At 38.1% G+C, this 23,565-nt stretch overlaps 1 protein-coding gene across 1 annotated transcript in view; it reads left to right on the top strand.

Moving 5' to 3' along the window:
• Positions 1-23,565, top strand: part of wwox (WW domain containing oxidoreductase) — a 1,114,422-nt gene that overhangs the window by 342,545 nt on the left and 748,312 nt on the right. The window contains exon 7 of the mRNA XM_073070392.1: positions 11,710-11,895. Within this exon, the coding sequence (XP_072926493.1) occupies positions 11,710-11,895 (186 nt within the window). The remainder of the gene's footprint in view (positions 1-11,709; positions 11,896-23,565) is intronic.

The raw sequence follows: 23,565 nt of genomic DNA on the forward strand, positions 1-23,565 counted from the left end.
TTCTCTTGTACCACTTCAACACACTAATGTGATGAAATGATCTGTATGGGTGACATGCAAAACCAATTTTTAACTATACTTGATACATATGACAATGATAAAACAATTTACCAGTTAAGTTTCTTTGAGAAAATGGTGAATCCTTGAACTCCTAAAACCCTAAAGGTGACAGTACTTACACATTGCTTACCCAGTAAGGTTAAAAGGCAGGTGATTTAGCTGATGCCTGCATTCAGATGTACTGAAATTGAATTTCAAAGTAATCTATCACCAGATCATTGTGATCTGTAAAGTTTACTGATCACTAGATTTTGTCAATCATGAAAAGAAAAGTTTGCATCTGAAAAATCCTGCTGTGTATCTTTTAAAAAATCTCAAAGCACTTAATATTATGTACCTCAGTGTGTTATTTGATTGAGAAAAGCAATATATCCATGTCATTACTACATGATGTAACAAATAATAAATAAAACAATTGGGTGAGCCTAAAGATAAAGCTGCTGTCATATACAGTGTATGTATTTATTAGTAATAAACTGCAGAAGTTGTTAACTTTTCTTGAATTATACCAGTTGTTCTCACAAGCAACTTTAAATATGCTAATAATCATTGGAATGTATAAAAAATATAACATAGGAAATAGTAACATATGAAAAAGTAACACAAGAAGGCTATTTGGCCCTTCCAGTCTGTGCTAATATACACCAAGATGGTGGCCGACCTGCCTGTGTGCCATTTTCCTTCACTGTCCCCATATAGTATTTTGCTTTATTATTGTTGTCACATGTACCGAGGTGCAGTGAAAAACTTGACAGCATACTGTCTATACGGATTAATTCATTACAACTGTACATTGAGGCAGTACTAGGTTGAACAATAACAGAGCACAGAAATAAAGTATCCTCCATATTTATGTGGATATTGCATAGACTGTTGACGTAATGCCCGTACTAGAAGAGGCAACCTATGACAATGCATCGCTTCCTCGTTAGAATATTGAAGTGTTACTTTTGATAATTTGTTCGAATCTCCAACTGGGACTGATGTTCTTTTCACTTAAAAGGCAAGAAGGAGATAAAGCTGACTTAATGGATCACAAGAATAAGCTATGGTTCTACTTAATTTTTGTCTTGAGCCAATAATAATTAATAATTGCAGCCATAATTACAGCCTTATTACAACCATATAAACAATAACTAGAAGACGTGATTGCCTTTGTAAATAATTGGCACTTCAATATCCTGTGCTAGGTTCCAATGTAGTTGGGAGGTCTGGGCTGTGAGCCATTCTCAAAATGATGCACGTGAATTCCCATCACTGAACTGTATCTCCATTGAGTGCTATTACTCCCATTCCACAATTTATGATGCATCACTTTTATATTTTAAATTTGTGCTCTCTTATAATTTTTGTTAAAGTTGTTCTAAGGAGCAAAATTTGGAACAGTTCCTAGCTGTTTCCAGTTGACTTTTTTTCCCTTCTTACTTGGATTGCGATATTGCCTTGCTTGGCAGTAGTCCTGTTTTATCTGGACATGCCTCCTTTATTTTTCTAAGCCCGACATGCTGTTCTCCCTCACAAGGAGTGAAGCATGGGAACTGTGTCAAATCTGATTTTTCAGATTCTGACAGATTATGCCCTTGGTGAAAAAGCTGTTTACTGAATTTTTCTGTTCTCCTGAATTATTATTATTTAAAAAATAGACAGCTGTCAAATTTAAAATATGCTATTTTCTTTGTAAAGAAATTCAGTGTGTGCTTAGACTATATTTCTACATCAGTGTAATTGGATTAAATATGTCTTCAGTGAGTGGGATACCATATGGAGAAATTACTGCTGCCAAAAGTCATGCTGTACTGGTTGCACTTTATCATTGCCCATTCTTGTGTATTCTTTCCATAATACTGATTGTATTATCAAATAAATATTTAAAATTTTAAGGATATCCCCTTCTGGTTGAGGTGAATTGGATACTTGAATGTTTATCGAGACTCCGAGAAATATTAGACAATGAAAAATGTGAGACAGGAGAGAATTTCTGCTCATTGTGTTGTAATTAAGTCAACTCCTTCTAATAATTCTGACCATTTAGGTTGAATACATATCTTGTACTGGGGAAGTGTGTGAGCTTGATATGACTCAAGATCAACATGCAAAATCCTGATAAAGAAAAGGCGTGGGGGAGATGAGAGGGTAAAAGAGGCAACAGCATGGCACAGCTAGTAGAGATGTTGCCTCTTAGCTTCAGTGATCCAGGTTTGATCCTGACCTCTGGTCCCAGCTTTGTGCAGTCTGTGCCTTCTCTCTTGGACAGTGTCATTTCCTTGCGTACTCTGATTCCCCCTCACTTGCAAACGTGTGGATTGTTCAATACATTTGCTATTGTAAATTGCCTCTTGTGTGTTGAGTGGTAGAATTGAGGGGCAGGGGTGGGGTAGTCGATGGGTAAACTTGTATATCTTCTTAATACAAAGTTTGAAATGCAGTAGATCAAAATGAAGACTCCTTCAGTGTGTCCATTATCTTAGCAGAGTCTGCTATTTAGTGGTGCAAAACTGAGTTGGTGAACCTTCAAACTGAAATTATGTATAAACTTCTCAGGTATTTTAGTTAAAATGGATACTTGTACTTGGTTGGAAGCCTGAAAAGAGTTTATGCATCATATATGCTGGGAAAGCACTAGATCCTTTTTCAAAATGCATTAAATGAAATCTCCATGTGTTAGTTTGTTGTGCAGCTCCAGGCATTGAAGTGCCACAGTTTATTGGTACAGAAGAGTGTCAGATTATGCCTGACCTGGATTTTTTGCCTGTTTAAATCATGGTGATGAATGATACATTAATAGTTTATGTACTACTGTGACAATGGTAATTTGAAAGCTGTAATTTTTTTAATAGTGAAGTTTCAAGCAGAGACTGAGTATTTGAAGCCAAGTAGTGGAATTTTGGTAGTTGACTTCCTGGAGAGAGATCTTATTCCACCCTGCATGTAGTAACAAGTTCTGGAAAAGCACCCATAGAAAATCGGAAGTGTTGAATGGGAAGAAATTGCATACCTCAGAGACTGTTAATTTTCTTCAAATGCCAGTGGGACATTTAATAAGTATTGTTAATCATAAGTATATGTGATGAGTACGTCTGAACATCAGAGAAGTGTAGGAGAAAGAAATTTGATCGAGGTATACAAAATTATGCAGGGTATAGAAAAGGTAAATATAATCAAGCTTTTTCCACTGAGGTTGAGTGAGACCAGAACATTTAAGAGAAGTTTTGGTAAGCACATGAATGAGAGGGGTATGGAGGGCTAGGTCCAGGTACAGATAGATAGGACTGGGCAGAATAACAACTTGACATGGACTAAATGGGCTGAAGGATCTGTTTCTGTGTTGTAGTCATCTACAATTCTATGAATAATAACTTCTAGTCCCCAAGGACTAAAAAATCTACCAGTGTGCATTGCATTTCCAGTGTCCTGCAAAATGGCAGTTTGCCACCAGCTTCCTGAGGGCATTTAAAAATGAGGGGGAAGGGGGTAAATACTGGCCTCAGCCAACAATACACATCTCCCATATCAAAAGAAAAAATTGAGCAATCTTTCTGCAGAATGCCTACACATTGGAGTCCTTAAAAAAAAGGCCCCTACTTATTTCAAAATTGCCAGTTGCGGTTCTATCCATTGACTTTTTGTTCCACTGTAACCATTTTAGTGCCCAGTGTTGTATACAAAATGAGTTATTTAGGACTGAAATTGGAGTAGTGTGTGGAGATTGTGCAGGAAATTGGGTCTGAAGCACAAGATCAATCATCAATATACTTAGTTCAGATTTGAGTAGCCAGGTAGCTGCTTCAATTTCTTCAGTTAGAAACTGAAAATAAAGATTAAAGATTAGCTTTATTTGTCATATGTACACTGAAACATACAGTGAGATGCGTTGTTTTCATCAATGACCCATACACTTGAGGATTTTGCTGGGAACAGCCCCAAATGCCATCTTGCTTCTGGTGCAAACATATCATACCCACAACTTACTAACCCTGACTATATACTTTTGGAATATAGAGAGAAATTGGAGCGCCTGAATGAAACCCATGCCGTCACAAGCAGAATGTACAAACTCCTTATAGACAGCAATGAATATTAAACCCCGGTCGGTGATTGCTGGCACTGTGAAGTGTTGTGCTAACAGCTATGCTGCAGTGCTGCCGGGTGTAAAGAAGGCAAGTTTAACTGTTCACAACGGCTTTCAAAGACTTTAGTCAGAAGGTGGTAAATCTGTGGAATTTGTTGCCATGAACGACGGTGGAGGCAAAGTCATTGGGTGTATTTAAGGCAGAGATAGATAGGTTCTTCATTAGCCAGGGCATCAAAGGGTATGGGGTGAAAACAGGGGAGTGGGGATGACTGGAAGAATTGGATCAGCCCATGAATGGTGGAGCAGACTTGATGGGCCAAATGGCCTGCTTCTGTTCCTATGTCTTATTCTTATGATCTTAATTCTTTGCTTAAAATTAAGCAACAAAATCTATTTCTAAAACAAATTCATGGCCAAATGATATTTGTAGAAGCTAACAGGATAAAGTAGTAAGGCAGACAATCTACTTGACTCTTCCTTGGTCTTTCTTACTCTTGAAATTAAGATGATCCCTAATTAAACTTAGACTATTTTTAGCAGTGGCATGCAAGGGCATTGAATGATGATTTCTGTGTGTAGAGTAAATGGCTGTATCTTCTAATGCCTTGCTGAAAACTCAGGCCTAAATTAGTAGTTTTATTATATAACTACTGAATGATCCATATTGAATATTATGTCTGTACATTGACCCAATTGAGCTATACTGTATGCGTATGGAAGAAATTGAAGAAAAGAGGCAAATTCTAGAAAATGCTTCCTTCAAATGCACTGGTAATTCTAGTAATGAAAATAGTACATCATTTCTATTACATGCCTAAATTTTGAGAATCAATACAGTGAGATATGCATGTATTTACATGTGTGTTTAAGATGGCACTACCAAAAGAGTGCAAGGTGTGCAGTTTGAGAACAAAGGAATTCAATTAAGAAGATTACTAATAACACTTTCTTTGCAATATGTTATGGTAAACTATCACCGCAACCAATGAAGACACTAGTGAAGGCAAAACAAAATCGAGTGATGTGCCCTGTTGATGCGCTGCAAAATCGATGCCTCTGGAGTTGGAGCCATGCTGGTTGGAGTGAACGATTTGGAGAGGAGAAGATGAGGGAGAAAACCTCTGATGCCCATCCAGCTAACCTGGGTGTGAGTGGGTGTGAGGGTGGATCACTCTATGTGGCGAGTTGATTGGAGAGATTGGGAATGGCTTCTTCAGTTGTGAAATCTAGGTCCAAAGTGAATCACTGCTCAAGGCCCGGGCAATTCACTGTGGCCGAGCTCAAGTCCTAATGCGAGGTACGATCCGTTGTTTGGACAATTTAAACATTGACCCAGATAGACTAAGGGTTCCTCTTTCTGTGATGCTAAGGGTGTGAGACTGCCCCTGGCTGTTGTGCTTCATATCTGCGAACTTTGCAACAAGTTGCCCCAAAAGTATGATGAATACTGAGGCTTTGGGCCTACTCTGGGCTGTTTGGCTTAAGGACTCAGTTTGGTTCGGAATGCTGTTGTTACTCACTTCTGTTGTTTCTCTATGCAAATGGGGGGTTGCCCTTTAGTTTTTTTAACTGGGTTCTTTTGGGTTTCTTGCTTTGTTAACTGCCTGAAAGAAACAAATCTCAAGGTTGTGTAATTTATGTATTCTTTGATAATAAATATACTTTGAATCTTTGAATACACACACACACACACACGTTTATTTACATATATACATGCATGTGTGTGCATGTATGTATATACATAATCAAAGGCATGAGGCTGAATGCTGAAAAGCAGAGGCATATTAGGATAAGTAAGATAATTAAACTGTATGAGGCCGAGAATCTTCAATCTTAGGATAAGGAACTCACTCAAATAAGTATAATCTAACCTTTCTTGACATTTATATTCATTCATTTTACATTTCATTGTATGTAATCATGTTTGATTTTCAGTTATTTGACCTCCAGTTCAACTCGTTCTTGTGTTATTTCATGGATATTGAAAAAAGCACACATTATTTGATAGAGTTGGTTTTACATAAAACAAATCTAGCTAATCAATAATGATGCCCTTTATTGATTTGTATACATTAAATACAAAGTATCTAGTTCATCCACTAAATATTGGAGCCTGAAAAAGGCCCATTTAGATTTGAGTTTGCAAGTATCAGTTCCCAGCTTCAGCATTTTCTGAGCAAACACAGGGTCAGGGTAGTCAAACATTATCTGTTGACGCACATCTGCAGCTGTGAGGCAATATTGACAGAGCTTATTCCAGGCTGAGCTCTATAGTGATTCATGTCACTATTGAGAACATGGCAAATGTTTCATGAAGATGGGTAAATTTATGAAAGCAGAGTTATTATTTAAAGAATGTTACATGTGGTGATTTATTTTACATTGATTCTTAACATTCAGGCGTGTGATAGAAATGATGTACTGTTTTCATGGTAGAAATATCAGTTCATTCAAAATAAAGCAGTTTCCAGAATTTGTCTCTTCCCTTCAATTTCTTCCATCATAACCTTAACCCCTGATCAAGAACTTACAAATCTCTGCTTTAAATACACCCAATAACTTGGACCTTCCCTTAGAGGCTGCAAGTTCCACAGATTCATCACTCCTGCCTCAAGAAATTGCTCCTTGTCTCAGTTTGAAAGAAATGTCCCTTTATTCTGAAGCTGCACCCTCAGATTGTGGTCTCTCTTACTAATGGAAACACCCTCTTCACGTTTTCTTACCGGCAACAGATCCTGTGACATTTTATGCTGCTTGTGATACTGGGATCCTCCTCTGTTGACTAATCTTCAAGTATTCCCTTCTGAAGCCATGTAGAATCAATGACTGCTTATGCTCAGAGTTAAAATCTTTTTATTTCGTCATTAAACCAGCCACTTAATGGAAGAACTGGTATTATACAAAATATGTTCCCCATTTGGAAGTTATTGAAGGTCTGACTCAGGATAATGAATATTATAACATCAGTGTTAAATTGTTTCACTCTCTGTAGTATTTAATGAGTAATATGCAAAATTGACATCTTTTTTAAGACAGGGTGAATCCTGTGCATCGGCATACATGAAATTCTTAACACTTTTTTTGGTGTATTCAGCAAAATATAAGAAAGTAGTTTTTATTGTAAGTTTTATTGAAGGATAGATGCAAGTTACAAAATAGATTTGATTTAGCTTTCAAATCTTGATTTTAGATTTGCTTTGTCAACATCTTGGAGCATTTTTGTTCAAAAACATTGACTGCCAGTGACTAAGTTGAAAGAACTGTCAGGGAGGAGTAACAGAGCCTGACAGTTTGAGGGAGATGAATTAACGCAGAGTTGAAATCACCCAATCCCTCAAGCACTTTAGTTTAATGACTGTCTCTGCGGATATTAATTCATCGTGTTCTGAATCATGGGCTCAATAACTCCTCCAAGACATTTCTCCCATTGATCAGCCTCAACAATTTATATATATATATATATATATATAGATACTTTTGGAAACAAACCCAACACAAAAGACATTGGTTTGTTTATCTTTGAATAAAATTGAAGTTTGAAGTTATTTGGAAATTTTTTAGAAATATTTTTCTTTCAAAGCGTAACTTTCATCTTGACAATTTTTAAGTATTAGGCTTATCGGCCCCTTGAGCCGCCTGTACCATTCAATTAGATCATGGTTGATTTGTACCTCAACTCCATTTACCCATCTTTGTTTCATATCCCTTGACGTACCTTCTCAAGCAAAATCTATTAATCTTCAGTCTTAACAATTACAATTCCCCCAGCATCTGTAATCCTTTGAGGGAGGAACTTCCAGACTTCCACTAGCCTTACTGTGCAAAGAAATATTTCTTGTGTTTGCACTGACTTTTCTTCCTTCGAGATCCTCCCACAAAAAGAAGTGGTTTCTCTGTATCCATCTCTCTCTTAACATTCTCCCTTTTGAAATCAATTACCAAAACAAACAATACATTTCACTGTACATTTCGACATATTATATATGTGATAAGTGAATCAGGGTCTGATTTTAAGCTCTCCAGTTAGATCAGCTATTTAATCTTGAGGGAATACAAGTTTATATGACCTGACATAATTTAACTCTTTATACACTGGCTTCCCTCTGATGAATTTTCATTTGCCCTCTTCTAAGGCGTTTTGTCATTTCTGAAGACCTGATACCTAAAACTCAAGGGCTGGGCACCACTCAAGTAACACTTCCTCACTTTTAAATTCTGATCCCTTTGAGCTCAAATCATTTGGCCTTTTGATTATCTTTGCACTATTTATTGATGGCTTGAATCAATTGCTACCTCAGTCCTAAGTATGACCCCAAATGTTCCAACATTGAGCTCCATAGTTATGTTCACTGACTATTTGTGTCTCTTTGTGCCTTCCTATTGTGATCTACATACTCTATTGTGTTTCCTAACAGTTGATCGGAAACCATGATTTACATTCCAATTCTCCATGTAAATAATTTATATGTTGAAAAAATGAGGTGCCTAGGCTCTTCGTTATACGTTTTAAGGGAATATTCCTTTTACCTTCTCAGAAACCTCTTCAAATGTTCAATTATTCTGAATCCTGATTATCCTTTGACTTGCCTTAATAATGAATTTAGAAATAATATTTAATATTTTAGAAATTAACTGTAAAAGCAATATCAGAGTTGTTTAAAAACATTGCCTAGTTTCCCCTCTGGCAGAAAAACAAATCCTGGATGGATCTTACACTTTGTGCTCATAGATTTTAAGGAATACATCTTCCTTGAAGGATTGAATGTAAAAATTTCCTCTTTTCATCCATGGGTTTTGACAACTGGCCCCTAAAATTGCTGTTGGTATAAAATAGGCTCTGTGGCAGTTAAATCAAATCTTGCAAGATGGGTTGAGGGGGGCAGTGGATGAAGGAGTAATGACTGAAGTACATGTATCTGAAGGAATTTCCATCAAGTCCTGCTGAGAATCCCGGGATAAGCTCCATGCATCCGCATGCATTGAACAACAAATCTGGCATAGAGTGGGTCTGGCTCGAATCTAGGAAAAACAGGCACACATCAGTATGGAACCATGTAATGTTTTAGCCTTTTATAATTCTGCATTAGATTATGAATTTGGGAAGTCATTAAGTTGATCACTTAAAAAACTGTTTGAAATAAAGGGAACTTTACTTTTGTTTATTACAAAGAAAGCATGACAGCAGCTTTATTTCACAATGACTTTGAGGAGATTCGGTACGTTGCCAAAGACCCTTGTAAATTTCTAAAGATATACCATAGAGAGCATTCCAAATGGTTGTGTCACTGCCTGGTATAGGGGTGTGGGGGGTGGGGGGGGAAATCATACCATACCATGAGTGGAAAAAGCTGCGGAAAGTTGCCCACTTAGCCAGCTCCATCATGGGCACTAACCTCCCTAGGGTCGAGGAGATCTTGAGAAGGCAATGACTCAAAAAGGTGGTTGATCCACGATCAGTTACTCCGAAAGACTGGAAGTAGAGTAAATACTGAAAGGCTTTTATTAACAGTAAAATGGATCCATGTCCATGCTGTATGTCTGTCCTGGACTGTGGGAGGAGCAGTGACACAGTCAGCAGAGGGGCGTGTCCAGACAGATAACCCAGTTACAACCTATATACATGGTTTACCACACTAGTATTGATCATTAAGGACCTCCATCACCAGGACATGTCCTGTTCTCAATGCTTCCATCAAGGAGGTGGCACAGGAGACTGAAGGTACACACTCAACACTTTAGGAACAGCTTTTTCCTCGGCGCCAGATATGTGAATGGACTAAGAACCCATGTACACTACTTTACTATTTTTTGCACTACTTATTTAATTTTATTTATATATATATATATATATATATATGTATATATATATATATATATATATATATATACACACACATATATATATTTCTTATTGTAATTTATAGATTTTTAAATTCTGTACTACATTGTAGTGTTGTCGCAAAGCAACAAATTTCACAACATATGCCTGTGATGTTAAACCTGATACTGATTCTAATCCTTTAAATCACTGCAGAAGACATGAAAATCTGTTTATTTTCCTTAGCTACACTTGGACTGACAATAGGACAGACTTTGTAGAATATGACTTGTTCAGCATAATATTAATAACAATAAAAATCTGAAATTGAAGTCTTCCATTTATGTCTGCAAATTAAATGCTTCATTTTGTTCCAGTTGTAAAATTACCATTATGGAAAATATAGTACTGTTCTTATGAAATGTTCATAAATTTTTAAAGGACCCTTGGGTTGTTAGGATTTTTCAGAGATTCACATTTTGATATTTCTTGTGGCTACTTTGTCGCGCATTACATTAAAGCAATAATTTTATCTTTATAAGTGAATAAATTCAGATAAAATACTTTGCAATGTTTTGCTTGGTTTAGTTTAGTCTGAGGTTGATAAAAGTGACGAGGACAGGTAAATTTATGCCACATTTGGGGATTTCAAAAGAGAAATTCTGGAATAAATTTGTTCCTTGAGTAATGAATAACAGTATATTCATAATGACGAGAACTGTGTTGTGTGTTGCTGGTACTTCCAACTTTCTCTCTCTCCATCTCTCTCTTCATCTATCAGAGCTGTTTGCTCTCAATTTCAAGCATTTCAAGCAAACATGCAAACTGCTGCAGGATTGTACCTTCTAGTTGTTGTTCTCACCGGATGCATTCGCTGCTGTATTTGAACTTTAATTGAACTACAGAGCCCAAGAAATGCCACAGAGCCATTGCTCTGTATACCTGGGATGAATGCCAATGTCCTCTGCAGGAGAAATTCAACACCTCTGATAGCTACAACATTTCATATCTCTTTAAAATGCCATAAGTTTAAGTGCTCCAGTGTTTCAGATTGTAGGAATACTTGCATCTTAGATTATAGCCAATTATTACGTTTATGTGTATTAGCTTATGGCATAAGAAATTAAAGAAGTCAGAATGCTGAGTTCTCATTAAACTTTCAAGAGGATGCAGTTCATTATACTTAACACTTGAATGTGAGAGGATTGTTTGGAATAAAGCTTAGCTTTTGTCACTACTGCAGTTTTGCAAGAAATGGAAGTCATCTAAAATGCATTGATCTATACACAGTTTAACAAAATGTTAGTTATGCTTTTATTTCTTACTGTTCTCCACATGCACTACAGTGACATTTTGATTGATAACCTCAATTATGGTCTGCTGAGATGTATGGGTTGAAATAAAATTATGTACAGTTTACATGTTTGGTTATCAAAAATGAAGCAATGTTTATGGTGTTTTTTTAAGAAGCATTTACTTATGAAAATGTTTATATCTTGTGAACTTTATTGAGAATGAATGCTGTGAATTTCAAAACATTTCTGGCATTGTGAAATAGGCTGTTTAGCCCCCAGTATATGCAAGGATGTATCTGCCACCCAAGCGCTGCTCCCAATCCTATGTGCTTGCTGTGTTTCCATATTTACATCTTCTCTGCTCCCATCCACGATCTTTCAAGACCAAGTTATTTCAGAGAATAAAAATGCTTTCATGCCCTCTTCTGAAGATCTGAGATATTTCTTTTCTGCTCTTTCTGTAGACCCCTTCATGTGTTGATCTGTAATGCTGCCGTGTTTGGTTGCCCGTGGCAATTGACGGAGGATGGCCTTGAAACCACTTTTCAAGTCAATCACTTGGGTCATTTCTACCTCGTGCATCTTCTTCAAGATGTTCTACGCCGTTCAGTCCCTTCAAGGGTCATTGTCGTATCCTCGGAGTCACACAGGTTAGTAGCTACCAGCATCCATGCTACTTTTATCTCTCTGCAATTTAATGATCAACTTTATGTTTTGAAGTACTTTAAGAGTTCCATAATTAGTAAAATATTCTTTTGCCAGAGGGTGGTGAATCTATGGAGGCCAAGTTATTGGGTATATTTAAAGCAGAGGGTGATGGTTCTTGATTAGAAAGGGTGTCAAAGGTTCTAAGAGAAGGCAGGAGAATGGGGTTGAAAAGAATATTAAAGCAGACTCTACCACTATCCCTGGCAGCACATTCCACACACTTGCATATCACTCTATGTGTGTAAAAAAAACTTTCTGACATCTGCCCCATATTTTCCTCCAATCACCTCAAAATTATGGTCCCTCATATTAGCTACTTCTGCCTCAGGAAAATTTCCACTCAATCTGTGCCTCTATCAAGTACACCTCTTGTTCACCTCTTTCAAGTCACCTCTTATCCTCTGTTGCTTCAAATAAAATAACCTTAGCTCACTCAATCTACTCATAGAAGACATGCTCTCTGATCCAGGCAGCATCCTGGTAAATTTCCTCTGCACCCTCCTACATCCTTCCTACAATGAGACTACCAGAACTGAATGCAGTACTCCATGTTCACCGGTCTGCATAATTTTTTTTTTGCTTTTATCATCATTTTATCTTCAGGATGGAGCCAACTGCAGTTCTTATCAATTTTACTTGGTACAAATTCAGAAGAGCTTATGAGGATTGCTGGGGGTGGGATTTGTAGTTGAGGATGAGGTTGGTGGTTGGGCTTTATCTTGCCTGTTGTATGCAGTGGGAAGGAAGGGTTAGTGGATAGACTGGTGTTGAATAATAGATTAGTACAATAGCTTGGGTAGTAGTTTTGGACGAATCATGAGTTATTGTGGGTAGGATGTGTGATTTTGCATGAGTGATTTTACTATAGATGACAAGGGTCATGAATGTCGGGAAGAAAAACTATGGAAGCATAATGCAGTAACAGATGCATGCAGATGCGCATGTCCCCTTTGGTGTGTCAGATACACAGAGATCAGGAATGAAAATCACATTCCATGCAAATCATAAGAAGATTGTGATCTACTTTTTTGAAGCACGTTTGATAGTCATTGAAGTCAGACTGTGTGAAGTATAAGTATGTGGTGCAAGTAGTTCCAGTTTTTTTGTTGTGTATGAATATGAAACAGTTACTCCAAAGGGGCTACTTTATAAATTAATTGTGTTTTATTAAAAATAAAACTGACAATCATACATAAAGGTCTAATGAAAACTGCTCAATATTATTTCCATGTGTGTGATATGAAGTGAGAAATCCCATGAAAAGTTCCTGCTTCCTAAGTTCTGATTGTAAAAAATATTATTTGCCACCTTGATCTATTCACATACTTCCAAATAAATTTTGGGTTTCTATACAAAATAAGTAACACTGGGAGAGTTGTTTTAATTAGTGATCAAATATTCTGGTGTGAATCAACCATTGTTTGCTTCCAAACTTTGCAGTGTGCTTTGTCTATAATTGTGATAGAAATGGTCATCAAGAATTTTATCATCAGAAATTTAGAATTTTAGAAAACAGAAAATAATTTAACTACTTCTTGATATTAGCTATTTTTCCATAAAAATGGACTTTGATCTTGCCATTAAATTGTATTGCAAAATAATGTTCAAATCCCTATATTTGTGTTGTATTTTGTGATGCCAAGGGTTTAGCCTTCACCTTTACATTTCCGTTCTAAAAATGCCTGCTAAGCCAAGCTATGTTGGACATCTCTGAGAGCAGACCAGCAGCATCTTTAGCCAGGAAAACACATTCTCTAACTGCCTGGTAATCCCAAAGCGTTTTCTAGCTCATGGTTCAGATATAATGATTGGTTACTGTGTATCAGGACTCATTGAGTTTCAAACCTTGTGATCCTTCCCCAGTCACAACTAAGACGTTACATTAGGCATCCTGTTAATAGGTGACCTCCTGTTTCTTCCCATCAATTTCAGTATCCTTGGGTCACAGCACACTTGACTGTACACTGTACACACATCTCCAGCTAGACATTATAATTGCCAGCCATTCTTCCAGTGCATTCTCTCCAGTTCTGTGTACTTATTGATCTTGCTTCTGGTTGGCTAGATCAGTTGTTTCTTTATGAGATTCTATGAGCTACCATTATGACCTCTTCAGTTTCATTCGACCTCTGAGTTTGTGCTCAGTTGCGGTGACTGTATCCTCACGGGGATAGAAAGCAGGGAGGAAATCCGATAAGTCGACTGTTACCTTTCAGACTTGTTGACAGAATATCTTCAAGGCACTGATGTAGGTGGAATTAGTTAAGGAGCAACACTTGAGAGTTTCAGACTTTAATGCTAAACCGGATGGCGGAAGTACTTTATACACTTCTGCTATTTTTATACACTTTGCTCTTCACTGTCTTTGTGAACATGAAGGATTAGGAAAACTGGGAAACAGTGCACAGTGTGGAATGAAACACTTCTGCAGTCTATACCTCCTAATTGTTGTTGTTCCTTTCCACACCTTGTGGTGCAGTGGGCGGCATTTTTTGCCGTTTCCTTATCATTTGTTTTCTATGTGACCAAGTTGCTATCTCAATGCTCAACCTGGCACGAACGGAAAGCATGCAAGGAGCCGGCCAGATTCGAACCCGGGATCATCCGGCTTGAAGTCCAGTGCTAATTCCATTACACCACTGGCCAGCGTACCTCTTAATTTTATGCGGCATAATTTGAATTGTGTTATATAGTTAAAATGATGAACACATGCTTCTTTGGTTGCTTTAGTTGTTTTAGTTTTAAACTTCAGGCTAGCTTTAAATTACTCATTTTATTTCAGTCAATCAAATTACTTTGAAACAGATATGGTCACGCTCTTTATTCATGCAATAGATCCAGCTTTTCTTTCAGATTGAAGTTATTCTTTAAAGCATTGCAATTTATAGCCCCAGATGCTGAAATGTGCACTGTTTAGACTACACTTGCACCTCATGCAGAATAAAACATATACGCTGTGTTACTGAAGTATTATTTATCAAGTACCAATTTCATAAAATAATGACCAGTATGTAATTAGATGCTATTTATTTCATACTGTAATAAGATTTGTGTTGAATGTAATACCTATGAATGTAATATTGTATGGGAGTCATTTCCAGTCTCACCACTAAGTGGTAATGTAGTGGGGGCTCAATGTCATTTAACCTTTCTAATTTTCATCCAACTGAAACCAATGGTGTGAAAATGAAAATTACATCTTATGTCATTTCCATGGTTTGCTGAAAAACAGCAGACATTAAAGATCTAAGTTGGAAGGAAGAAACTGCTTATCTGTTTAGAAATTAGGTCAGTTTGAGTGCTTTAATTTACAACTTGCTCTGTATCAATTATTTACTTTCGGCATATTGCTGCAAAGGGAAATCAGCCGTGTTGATGTTATGATATTGGTACTGTGCACATGATCTCCCCAATTGTTCGGAAGAAAATGTCTTCTCTGTAGAAAACTCAATTCTGTTAATCTGCTGTGTTTCTTGTACTTACTGTGAAAGGCCACAAGAAAATGAATCTCAGGGTTCTGTAAGATAACGTGTATTTTGATAATAAATTTACTTTGAACTTTAACTTTGAACAAGTGGTTGCAATGAGAATGAGAGGGGAGAACAAAATATTTTCTCTTTCTATTGTTACAACATGGTAACAGGCCCTTCCAGCCCAATGAGTCTGAGCTGCCCAATTACACCCATGTGACCAATCAGCTTACTAACCCTGCATCCTTGGAATGTGAAAGTAAAGAAAAAGCACAAACTCCCTACAAACAGCACTGACATTGCACCCTGGTTGCTGGCACTGTAGCAGCATTACGTTAACCTCCACACTACCATATCGCGCAAAAATTAATCTGACAAAACTGAGTCCGTGAATGTAGCTGAGTCCTTGAATACTGTAATGCACTGCTGTATACCCCTCTGTCCATCCTCTATGTTGACTGTTTGGAGCAATGCAGAAATACCTCATGTAGTGTTGCCTTGCAGATTCATTGGACCATAAGACATAGGAGAAAAATTAGACCATTTGTCCCATTGAGTCTGCTCCACCATTCATTCACGGCTGATCCCTTTTTCCCTTCCTCAGTCCTATTCCCCGGCATTCTCCCCATAGCCTTTGATGCCGTGCTGGCTTCCACAACTACCTGTGGTAACAAATTCCACAAATTCACCACTCTCTGGCTGAAGAAATTTGTCCGCATCTCTGTTTTAAATGGACTCCCCTCTATCCTGAGGCTGTGCCCTTTTGTCCTGGACTCTCCCACTATTGGAAACATCCTTTTCACAGCTACTCTGTCTAGGCCTTTCAACATTTGAAAGGTGTCAATGAGATTCCCCCCCCCCCCCCCATCCTTAAGTGTTGACATCAAACTTGCATCCACCACTTACATTGGCAGCTCATTCCACACTTGCACACCCTCTAAATGAAGATGTTACTCCTCATTTTCCCCTTAAGTAATTCACCTTTTACTCTTAATCTTTGACCTCTAGTTCTAGTCTCAGCCAACATCAGTGGAAAAAATTTGCTTGCATTTACTATGCAGGGTCTCAGGATCTGAGGCAAGAGCCAATTTTGCTCGCTCTCCGCGATGGTCACTCTTCCCTCAGTGGAACTGAGGCTATGAAGGTGGCCCTGGCTGCTGTGTTCCATGCCCGCTGATATGATGAACTGATTTGCAAGGCTTCAGGCCTACTCCAGGCTGCTCTGGGTTTCAGATCTGAGGACTCATTTTGGTTCAGAATGTCATCGTCTGCTTTAATTGTTTGCATGGTTTGTGGTTTTTTTCCATTCTCCTGTGCACTGCGTGTCAGTCTTTTTATTTTTTTTCTTCAATTGAGTTCTTTTGGTCTTCTTGCTTTGTGGCTGTCTGTAAGCAAACATATTTTAAGGTTTATGCATTCTTTGATAATAAATGTACTTTGATTTTGACTATACCTTTTATAATTTTGCACGGTATTATAGTGATCAATGTGGAGCAGAGAGCGAGTTTGTAAATCTGGGGGGAGCAAAGGATGTTGGGAATGGTGAGTGTGGAGTGCTGTGGGAGGGATGTGAGAAGAAGTGCCAGGGGCAGTGGGTGGCATAGGTGCAGACATACCCAGCCCTGAGACACCAGGCAAAGCCATCTGATTCCATTACAGTTTATTGATCATTACAGAATGTCTCTCTGGTGCTTCCCGCTCCCTCCCCTCATCCTTCCCCTTTTCCCAACCATGATTTCCCTCTCCATGCCACCTTGCCACTCTCAATCCGTAATAGAGACTCTTATCAGAGTCAGGTTTATCATCACTCACATATATCATGAAATGTGTTTGTTTTTGCAGCAGTAGTGCAGTGCAATACATAGTTACTACAGTACTGTGCAAAAGTCTGAGGCACCCTAGCTCTCTCTCTCTCTCTCTCTCTCTCTCTCTCTCTCTCTCTCTCTCTCGCTATATATATACATATATATGCCTAAGACTTTTGCACAATACTGTATCTCTATTAAATTCTCCTTAATTTTCTTACAATCTAGGGGAAAAAATGTCCTAATCTGTTCAACATTTCCCTATAACTCAGATCCTCAAGTTCCAGCAACATCCTTGTAACTTTTCTATCTTCTCTTTCAATCTTATTGTTATCTTTCCTGTAGGTAGATGACCAGAAGTGTACACAACATGAATCTGCGTTCTGTTGCACAAGTGTAGATGTCACAAGTTGCTGCCAGATTTCCAGTGTTATAATAGTGTTAATAATGTTATTGGTACTCTCGTCGCTAAATCTGAGGCATGTACTTTTTTCTTTTCATGATTTGAGTTGGGAAAATAATTCTGTTTGCACGTTTGGGTGTTCCTCATTCGTAACAAACAAGAATCAGACTGAAGATGTTTTTCAAATTTTCCAGACGTATGTTTCTGTTCAGAGTCCAGCCCTGATAGCATATGCAAATCCTAACAAAATTATGTGGCTGAGCAGTCATGACAGCAGCTTATCATATTCTCAGCTGTGCTGTTCCATCTGCTTGAGGCATGCACTTGTTGGTGAAGAAAAGGAAGAATCTATCGTATTCTTAAACATTCTTTTTCCCACCACCTGAGCACTGTTGTAGCTCTTCAGCAGAGGCTGTATGAAATCCATCTCGCTTTTGGTATTTCGACAGATTTTTTGAAAATGCGAGGATGTTATAAAATTCACCATCTCAAACTGACCAGCTCTCCTGATGGGCCCTGTATGTAAGGAAAGATGTGCTAATCTTGGGAAGGTTCCTGAGGAAGTTAACAATTCTGATCCCTGAAATGAAAGGCTTAATGTACAGTTGAAGTCAGAAGTTTACATACACCTTAGTCAAATACATTTAAACTCAGTTTTTCACAATTCCTGACATTTAATCCTAGAATACATTCCCTGTCTTAGGTCAGTTAGGATCACTACTTTATTTTAAGAATGTGAAATGTCAGAATAATAGTAGAGAGAATGATTTATTTCAGCTTTTATTTCTTTCATCACTTTCCCAGTGGGTCAGAAGTTTACATAGACTTTGTTAGTATTTGGTAGCATTGCCTTTAAATTGTTTAACTTGCGTCAAATGTTTTGGGTAGCCTTCCACAAGCTTCTCACAGTAAGTTGCTGGAATTTTGTTCCATTCCTCCAGACAGAACTAGTGTAACTGAGTCAGGTTTGTAGACCTCCTTGCTCGCACATGCTTTTTCAGTTTTGCCCAGACCTCCAAAGTTGTGGCAAAATTGCTTAAGGACAACAAAGTCAAGGTGTTGGAGTGGCCATCACAAAGCCCTGATCTCAATCGGATAGAAAATTTGTTGGCAGAACTGAAAAAGCAAGTGCGAGCAAGGAGGCCTACAAACCTGACTCAGTTACACCAGTTCTGTCTGGAGAAATGGAACAAAATTCCATCAACTGACTGTGAGAAGCTTGTGGAAGGCTACCCAAAACACTTGACACAGGTTAAACAATTTAAAGGCAATACTACCAAATATTAACAAAGTCTATGTAAACTTCTGACCCACTTGGAAAGTGACGAAAGAAATAAAAGCTGAAATAAATCATTCTCTCTACTATTATTCTGACATTTCACATTCTTAAAATAAAGTAGTGATCCTAACTGACCTAAGACAGGGAATGTTTTCTAGGATTAAATGTCAGGAATTGTGAAAAACTGAGTTTAAATGTATTTGACTAAGGTGTATGTAAACATCTGACTTCAACTGTATAAGGAGTGTTTGGTAGCTCTGGGCTTGTATTTGATGGAGTTCTGAAGCATGGGATGGGGGGAAGGGGAGATGGACCTCTTAAAACCTATTGAATACTGAAAGGGCTGGGTAGAGTAGACATGGAGAGGATGTTTCCATTAGTAAGAGAATCTCAAATCAGAGCACAGAGCCTCAATTAAGGAATATCCCTTTAAAACTGCAATGGGGAGGAATTTCTTCAGCCAGAGAGTGGTGAATCTGTGGAATTCATTGCCACTGCAGGTTGTGGAGGCCAATCATTGGATGTATTTAAGGCAGAGATTGATAGGTTCTTGGATGGAAAGGGTTGACAGGGAGAAGGCAATAGAATGGTTTTGAGAGAAATAAGATCAGCTATGACTGAATGGTAGAGCAGACGATGAGTCAAATGGCCTACTTCTGCTCCTATGTTTTATGGTTGTATGCTCCTATCTTTAAAATGAAGAAATATTGAACAAAAATATGTATATGAGTGAGGTGTAAGATTGGAATTACATCAGCACTGGTACAATTTTATACTTGAAATACCATCTTGGTGCAACCAGGAGAAGTTATCTTCAGTGCATAAACTGCAATGGGTCTCTCTGCATCAGCATGACCGCAATTACAGTTTTCTTCCAATGCTCAGGCCATTTGGTTCAAAGGTGAAGGATTGATTTTAGGTTTGTACGGAATAAAGATTGATTAAATCAGAATGGCATGACCTTTATTGATTTGTTGTTTGACAATCAGTACAGCTTGCCAAGAACCACTTGAGGTTACTGCAGCATGAGAAAAAATGCAATTAAATACTGCTTTGATGAAAATCAAGGATGAGAAGTTCAAGTATTGCAATACAAACATCTTTTGTAGATCAGCTCAGAAACTATATTTTTAACTGAACTATTACTTATTCAGAGAAAAAGAGGAGAGTCTATATTTGAAAAGGTAAAAAGCCATTTGTAGGAATGTTAGGTTACATTGTGTCAAGGAGCCAATGATCGATGAATTTCAAGTCCTAACTTACAAATCCTCAGATGAAATACGTTCCAGAAGTTTGTGGTAAACTTTATTACTGGAAAACTAAATATTTTTGGATTTTTAATAAAACACACTTGTTGAATTCTTTATGATTTTTCAGGATTGCTGGATTGCATTTAATCTGTTGTTTTCAATAAAAGACCATCATGAATAGCCCACACAAAGTATTAAGTTTGTATCACCATGTTACTGTGTTTTAATCAATATTAAAACAACATATTCTGACTACCTCTGTGTCTTTTTGAAGTCCAAAGAGAATCTTATGAAATTTTGACCCTTGCAGTTTTTACCCGTGTTCTCTGCTGGAAACTCTCCAGTCTTACTAGATAATTTATCGCTCTCTGATAGCTGTGTGAGGCTATATCAGACTGCACTTGGTGACATTTTGGATTTCAAGATTATTTTCCAATATTCATCTGCACTGTTATTAAGACTACTTCATTCCACCTCCAACCAATCTACTGATTCTGCACATCTGTTAGTTTATTTGCTGCTGACAGCTTCAGGCAACCCTTTTTTTTCTTCTGAACATGTCTATATTGGCATACTCCCCAATAGCTTCTTGAATAGCTCTTGAAAATTTGTGTCATTGAAAACTCATGGTGGCATTCAAATTCACAAGTGTTGCTCACTCATTACTCGTATGCCTGTGACTTAAACATAGCATGTTGAGAGCATTGGAGAGGATGTAGAGGAGATTTTGGGGGATTTGTTATGGCAGCAGAATTTGTAGTTATGAGGAGAAATTACCTTGGCTAGGGTTGTTTTCTTTGGAACAAATGACACTGAAGGAAATATAATTCAGTTTTGTAAAATTATGAAAGCTGAAACATGGTAAATAGAGAAAAGTGTGACTCCTGGGAGAGTGACCACAAAAACCTATCATCAGTCAATTGGATTCAACACATATGGTCTCAGTAGAGAGTAGTCAGTAACGAGGGGACAGAGTGGAGAGTTGAGGAGTTATTTCAACCAGCAATAGTAAAGGCCTGAAAGTTTGTGGAGCAAGAAATCCTTGAATATCTAAAGAATTATCTGGATGAGTAATTGAAGAGTCACCATCAGTGGAGCAGTGGATGAAGAGCTGGAGTGAGATGGAACTAAAGTGCATGTTTTTGGCTATCATGGATAGGATAGGGCAAATATTATTAACGTAAGTGAGATAAGGGTCGATTAAAACCTTCTGATGACTTAACTATGCCGAGTTGTAACACCCAGAGCAGAACTTTGAAGAGGATGCTTGCTGCAGGACTTCAGTTTGTGTACAAAATGTGAGAAGAGCACTGAAAGAAAGAGAAACAGGACGTTGGGGCACTTCAGAGAAAATAACACATTAACATGTGTGACATGATAGCGTAGTGGTCGGTACAATGCTTTACAGTACAGGTGACTATACTGCTACTGCCTATAAGGAATTTGTATGTTCTCCCTGTGACTGTGGGATTCCTCTAGGTGCACTGGTTTCCTCCCACAGTGGAAAGATGTACCGGTTGGTAGGTTAATTGCTCATTATAATTTGCCCTGTAATTAGCCTAGGATTGCTGGGCATCATGGCTCGAAGGCCCAGAAAGGCCTGTATCTCAATAAGTAAATAAATAAATTCACCAAGTACATATTTACATTCTTTAAGGAGCGAGGCAGAAAAAAGGAAATTATAGGCCATTTAGCATGACTTCAGTGCTTGGGAAGATGTTGGAGTCTATTGTTAAGAAAGAAGTTTTGGGGCACTTGGAGAGACGTGATAAAATAGGCGAAAGTCAGCATGGTTTCCTAAAGGGGAAATCTTGCCTGATAAATCTGTTGGAATTCCTTCAGGAAATAACTGGCAGGATAGACAAAGGAGAGTCAGTGGATGTTGTGTACTTGGATTTTCAGAAGGCCTTTGATAAGGAGCTGCACATGAGGCTGCTTAATAAGATAAGAGCCCATGGTATTACAAGAAAGATACTAGCATAGATAGAAAATTGGAGGACTGGCAGGAGACAAAGATGGGAATAAAAGGGGGCCTTTTCTGGTTGGCTGCTGGTGACTATTGGTGTTCTGCAGGGATTGCTGTTGGGATCGTTTTTTTGCATGTTATATGTGAATGGTTTGGATTATGGAATTAATGGCTTTGTGGCCAGGTTTGAGGATGATTTGAAGATAGGTGGCGGGGCAAATAGTGTTGAGGAAGCAGGGAGTCCTTCTGTAGAATGGGCAAGGAAGAGGCAGATGGTATATAGTGCAGGGAAGTATATGATCATGCACTTTGGTAGAAGGAGTAAAGTTGAAGAGTATATTCTAAACAGGCAGAAAATTCAGAAATCTGAGGTGCAAAGGGGCTTGGGAGTCCTTGTGCAAGATTCCCTGAAGGTTAACTTGCAGGTTGAGTCTGTTGTAAGGAAGGCAAATCCAAAGTTAGCATTTATTTCCAGTGGACTGGAATATAAGAGCAAGGATGTAATGCTGAGGCTCTATAAGGCATTGGTCTGATGGTACTTGGAGCATTCTGAGCAGTTTTGGGCCCCTTATCTAAGGAAACATGTCGTGGCACTGGAGAGAATCCAGAGTAGGTTCAGGACAATAATTCTGGGAATAAAAGAGTTAATATCTGAGGGGCATTTAATGGCTCTAGGCCTGTACTTACTGGAGTTTAGAAGAATGAGATGGTGGGTGGGTGATCTCATTGAAACCGATTGGACATTAAAAGGTCTGGACAGAGTGAATGTAGAGAAGATGTTTCTTATAGTGAGTGAGTTTAGGATCATAAGGCACAGCCTCAGACTAGAGGGATGTCAATTTAGAACAGAGATGAGGAGAAACTTCTTTAGCCAGAGGGTGGTGAATCTGTGGCATTCATTGTCATAGGCAGCTGTGGAACCAAGTCATTAAGTATATTTACAGCAGAGCTTGATAGGTTCTTGAATAATATGTGTGTCAAGTGTTACAGGAAGAAGGCAGGGGAATGGGGTTGAGAGGGATAATATGATGAAATGCTATGATGAAATGGCAAAGGAGATTTGATGGGCTGAATGGCCTAATTCTGCCCTTATGTCTTATGATCTTGGAACTATTATTTGTTGTGGCAGAAGGCATTCATGCATTAAGGTTCAATTAAGGTCCTGCCACTGTCTGTGTATAGAGTTTATATGTTTTCCCAGGACAGCATGGATTTATTCCAGTGCTCTGACTTCCTCCCACATTCCAAAAGACATAAAGGTTAGTAAGTTGTAGCCATGCTATGTTGGCACAGGAAGCATGGTGACATTTGCCCTGATTCCAACATGTGTATGATTTTGACAGAAGGGTTTCTTTGTTGGTTTGTGGACATGATGCAGATTATTGTAGCATAACTATAATTTAAGCAGCCTGGTTGGATCATTAAATGTCCCTTTCACA

The sequence above is a fragment of the Hemitrygon akajei genome, chromosome 17 (genome assembly GCF_048418815.1).
Source record: "Hemitrygon akajei chromosome 17, sHemAka1.3, whole genome shotgun sequence".
In the NCBI taxonomy this organism is placed as follows: Eukaryota; Metazoa; Chordata; class Chondrichthyes; order Myliobatiformes; family Dasyatidae; genus Hemitrygon; species Hemitrygon akajei.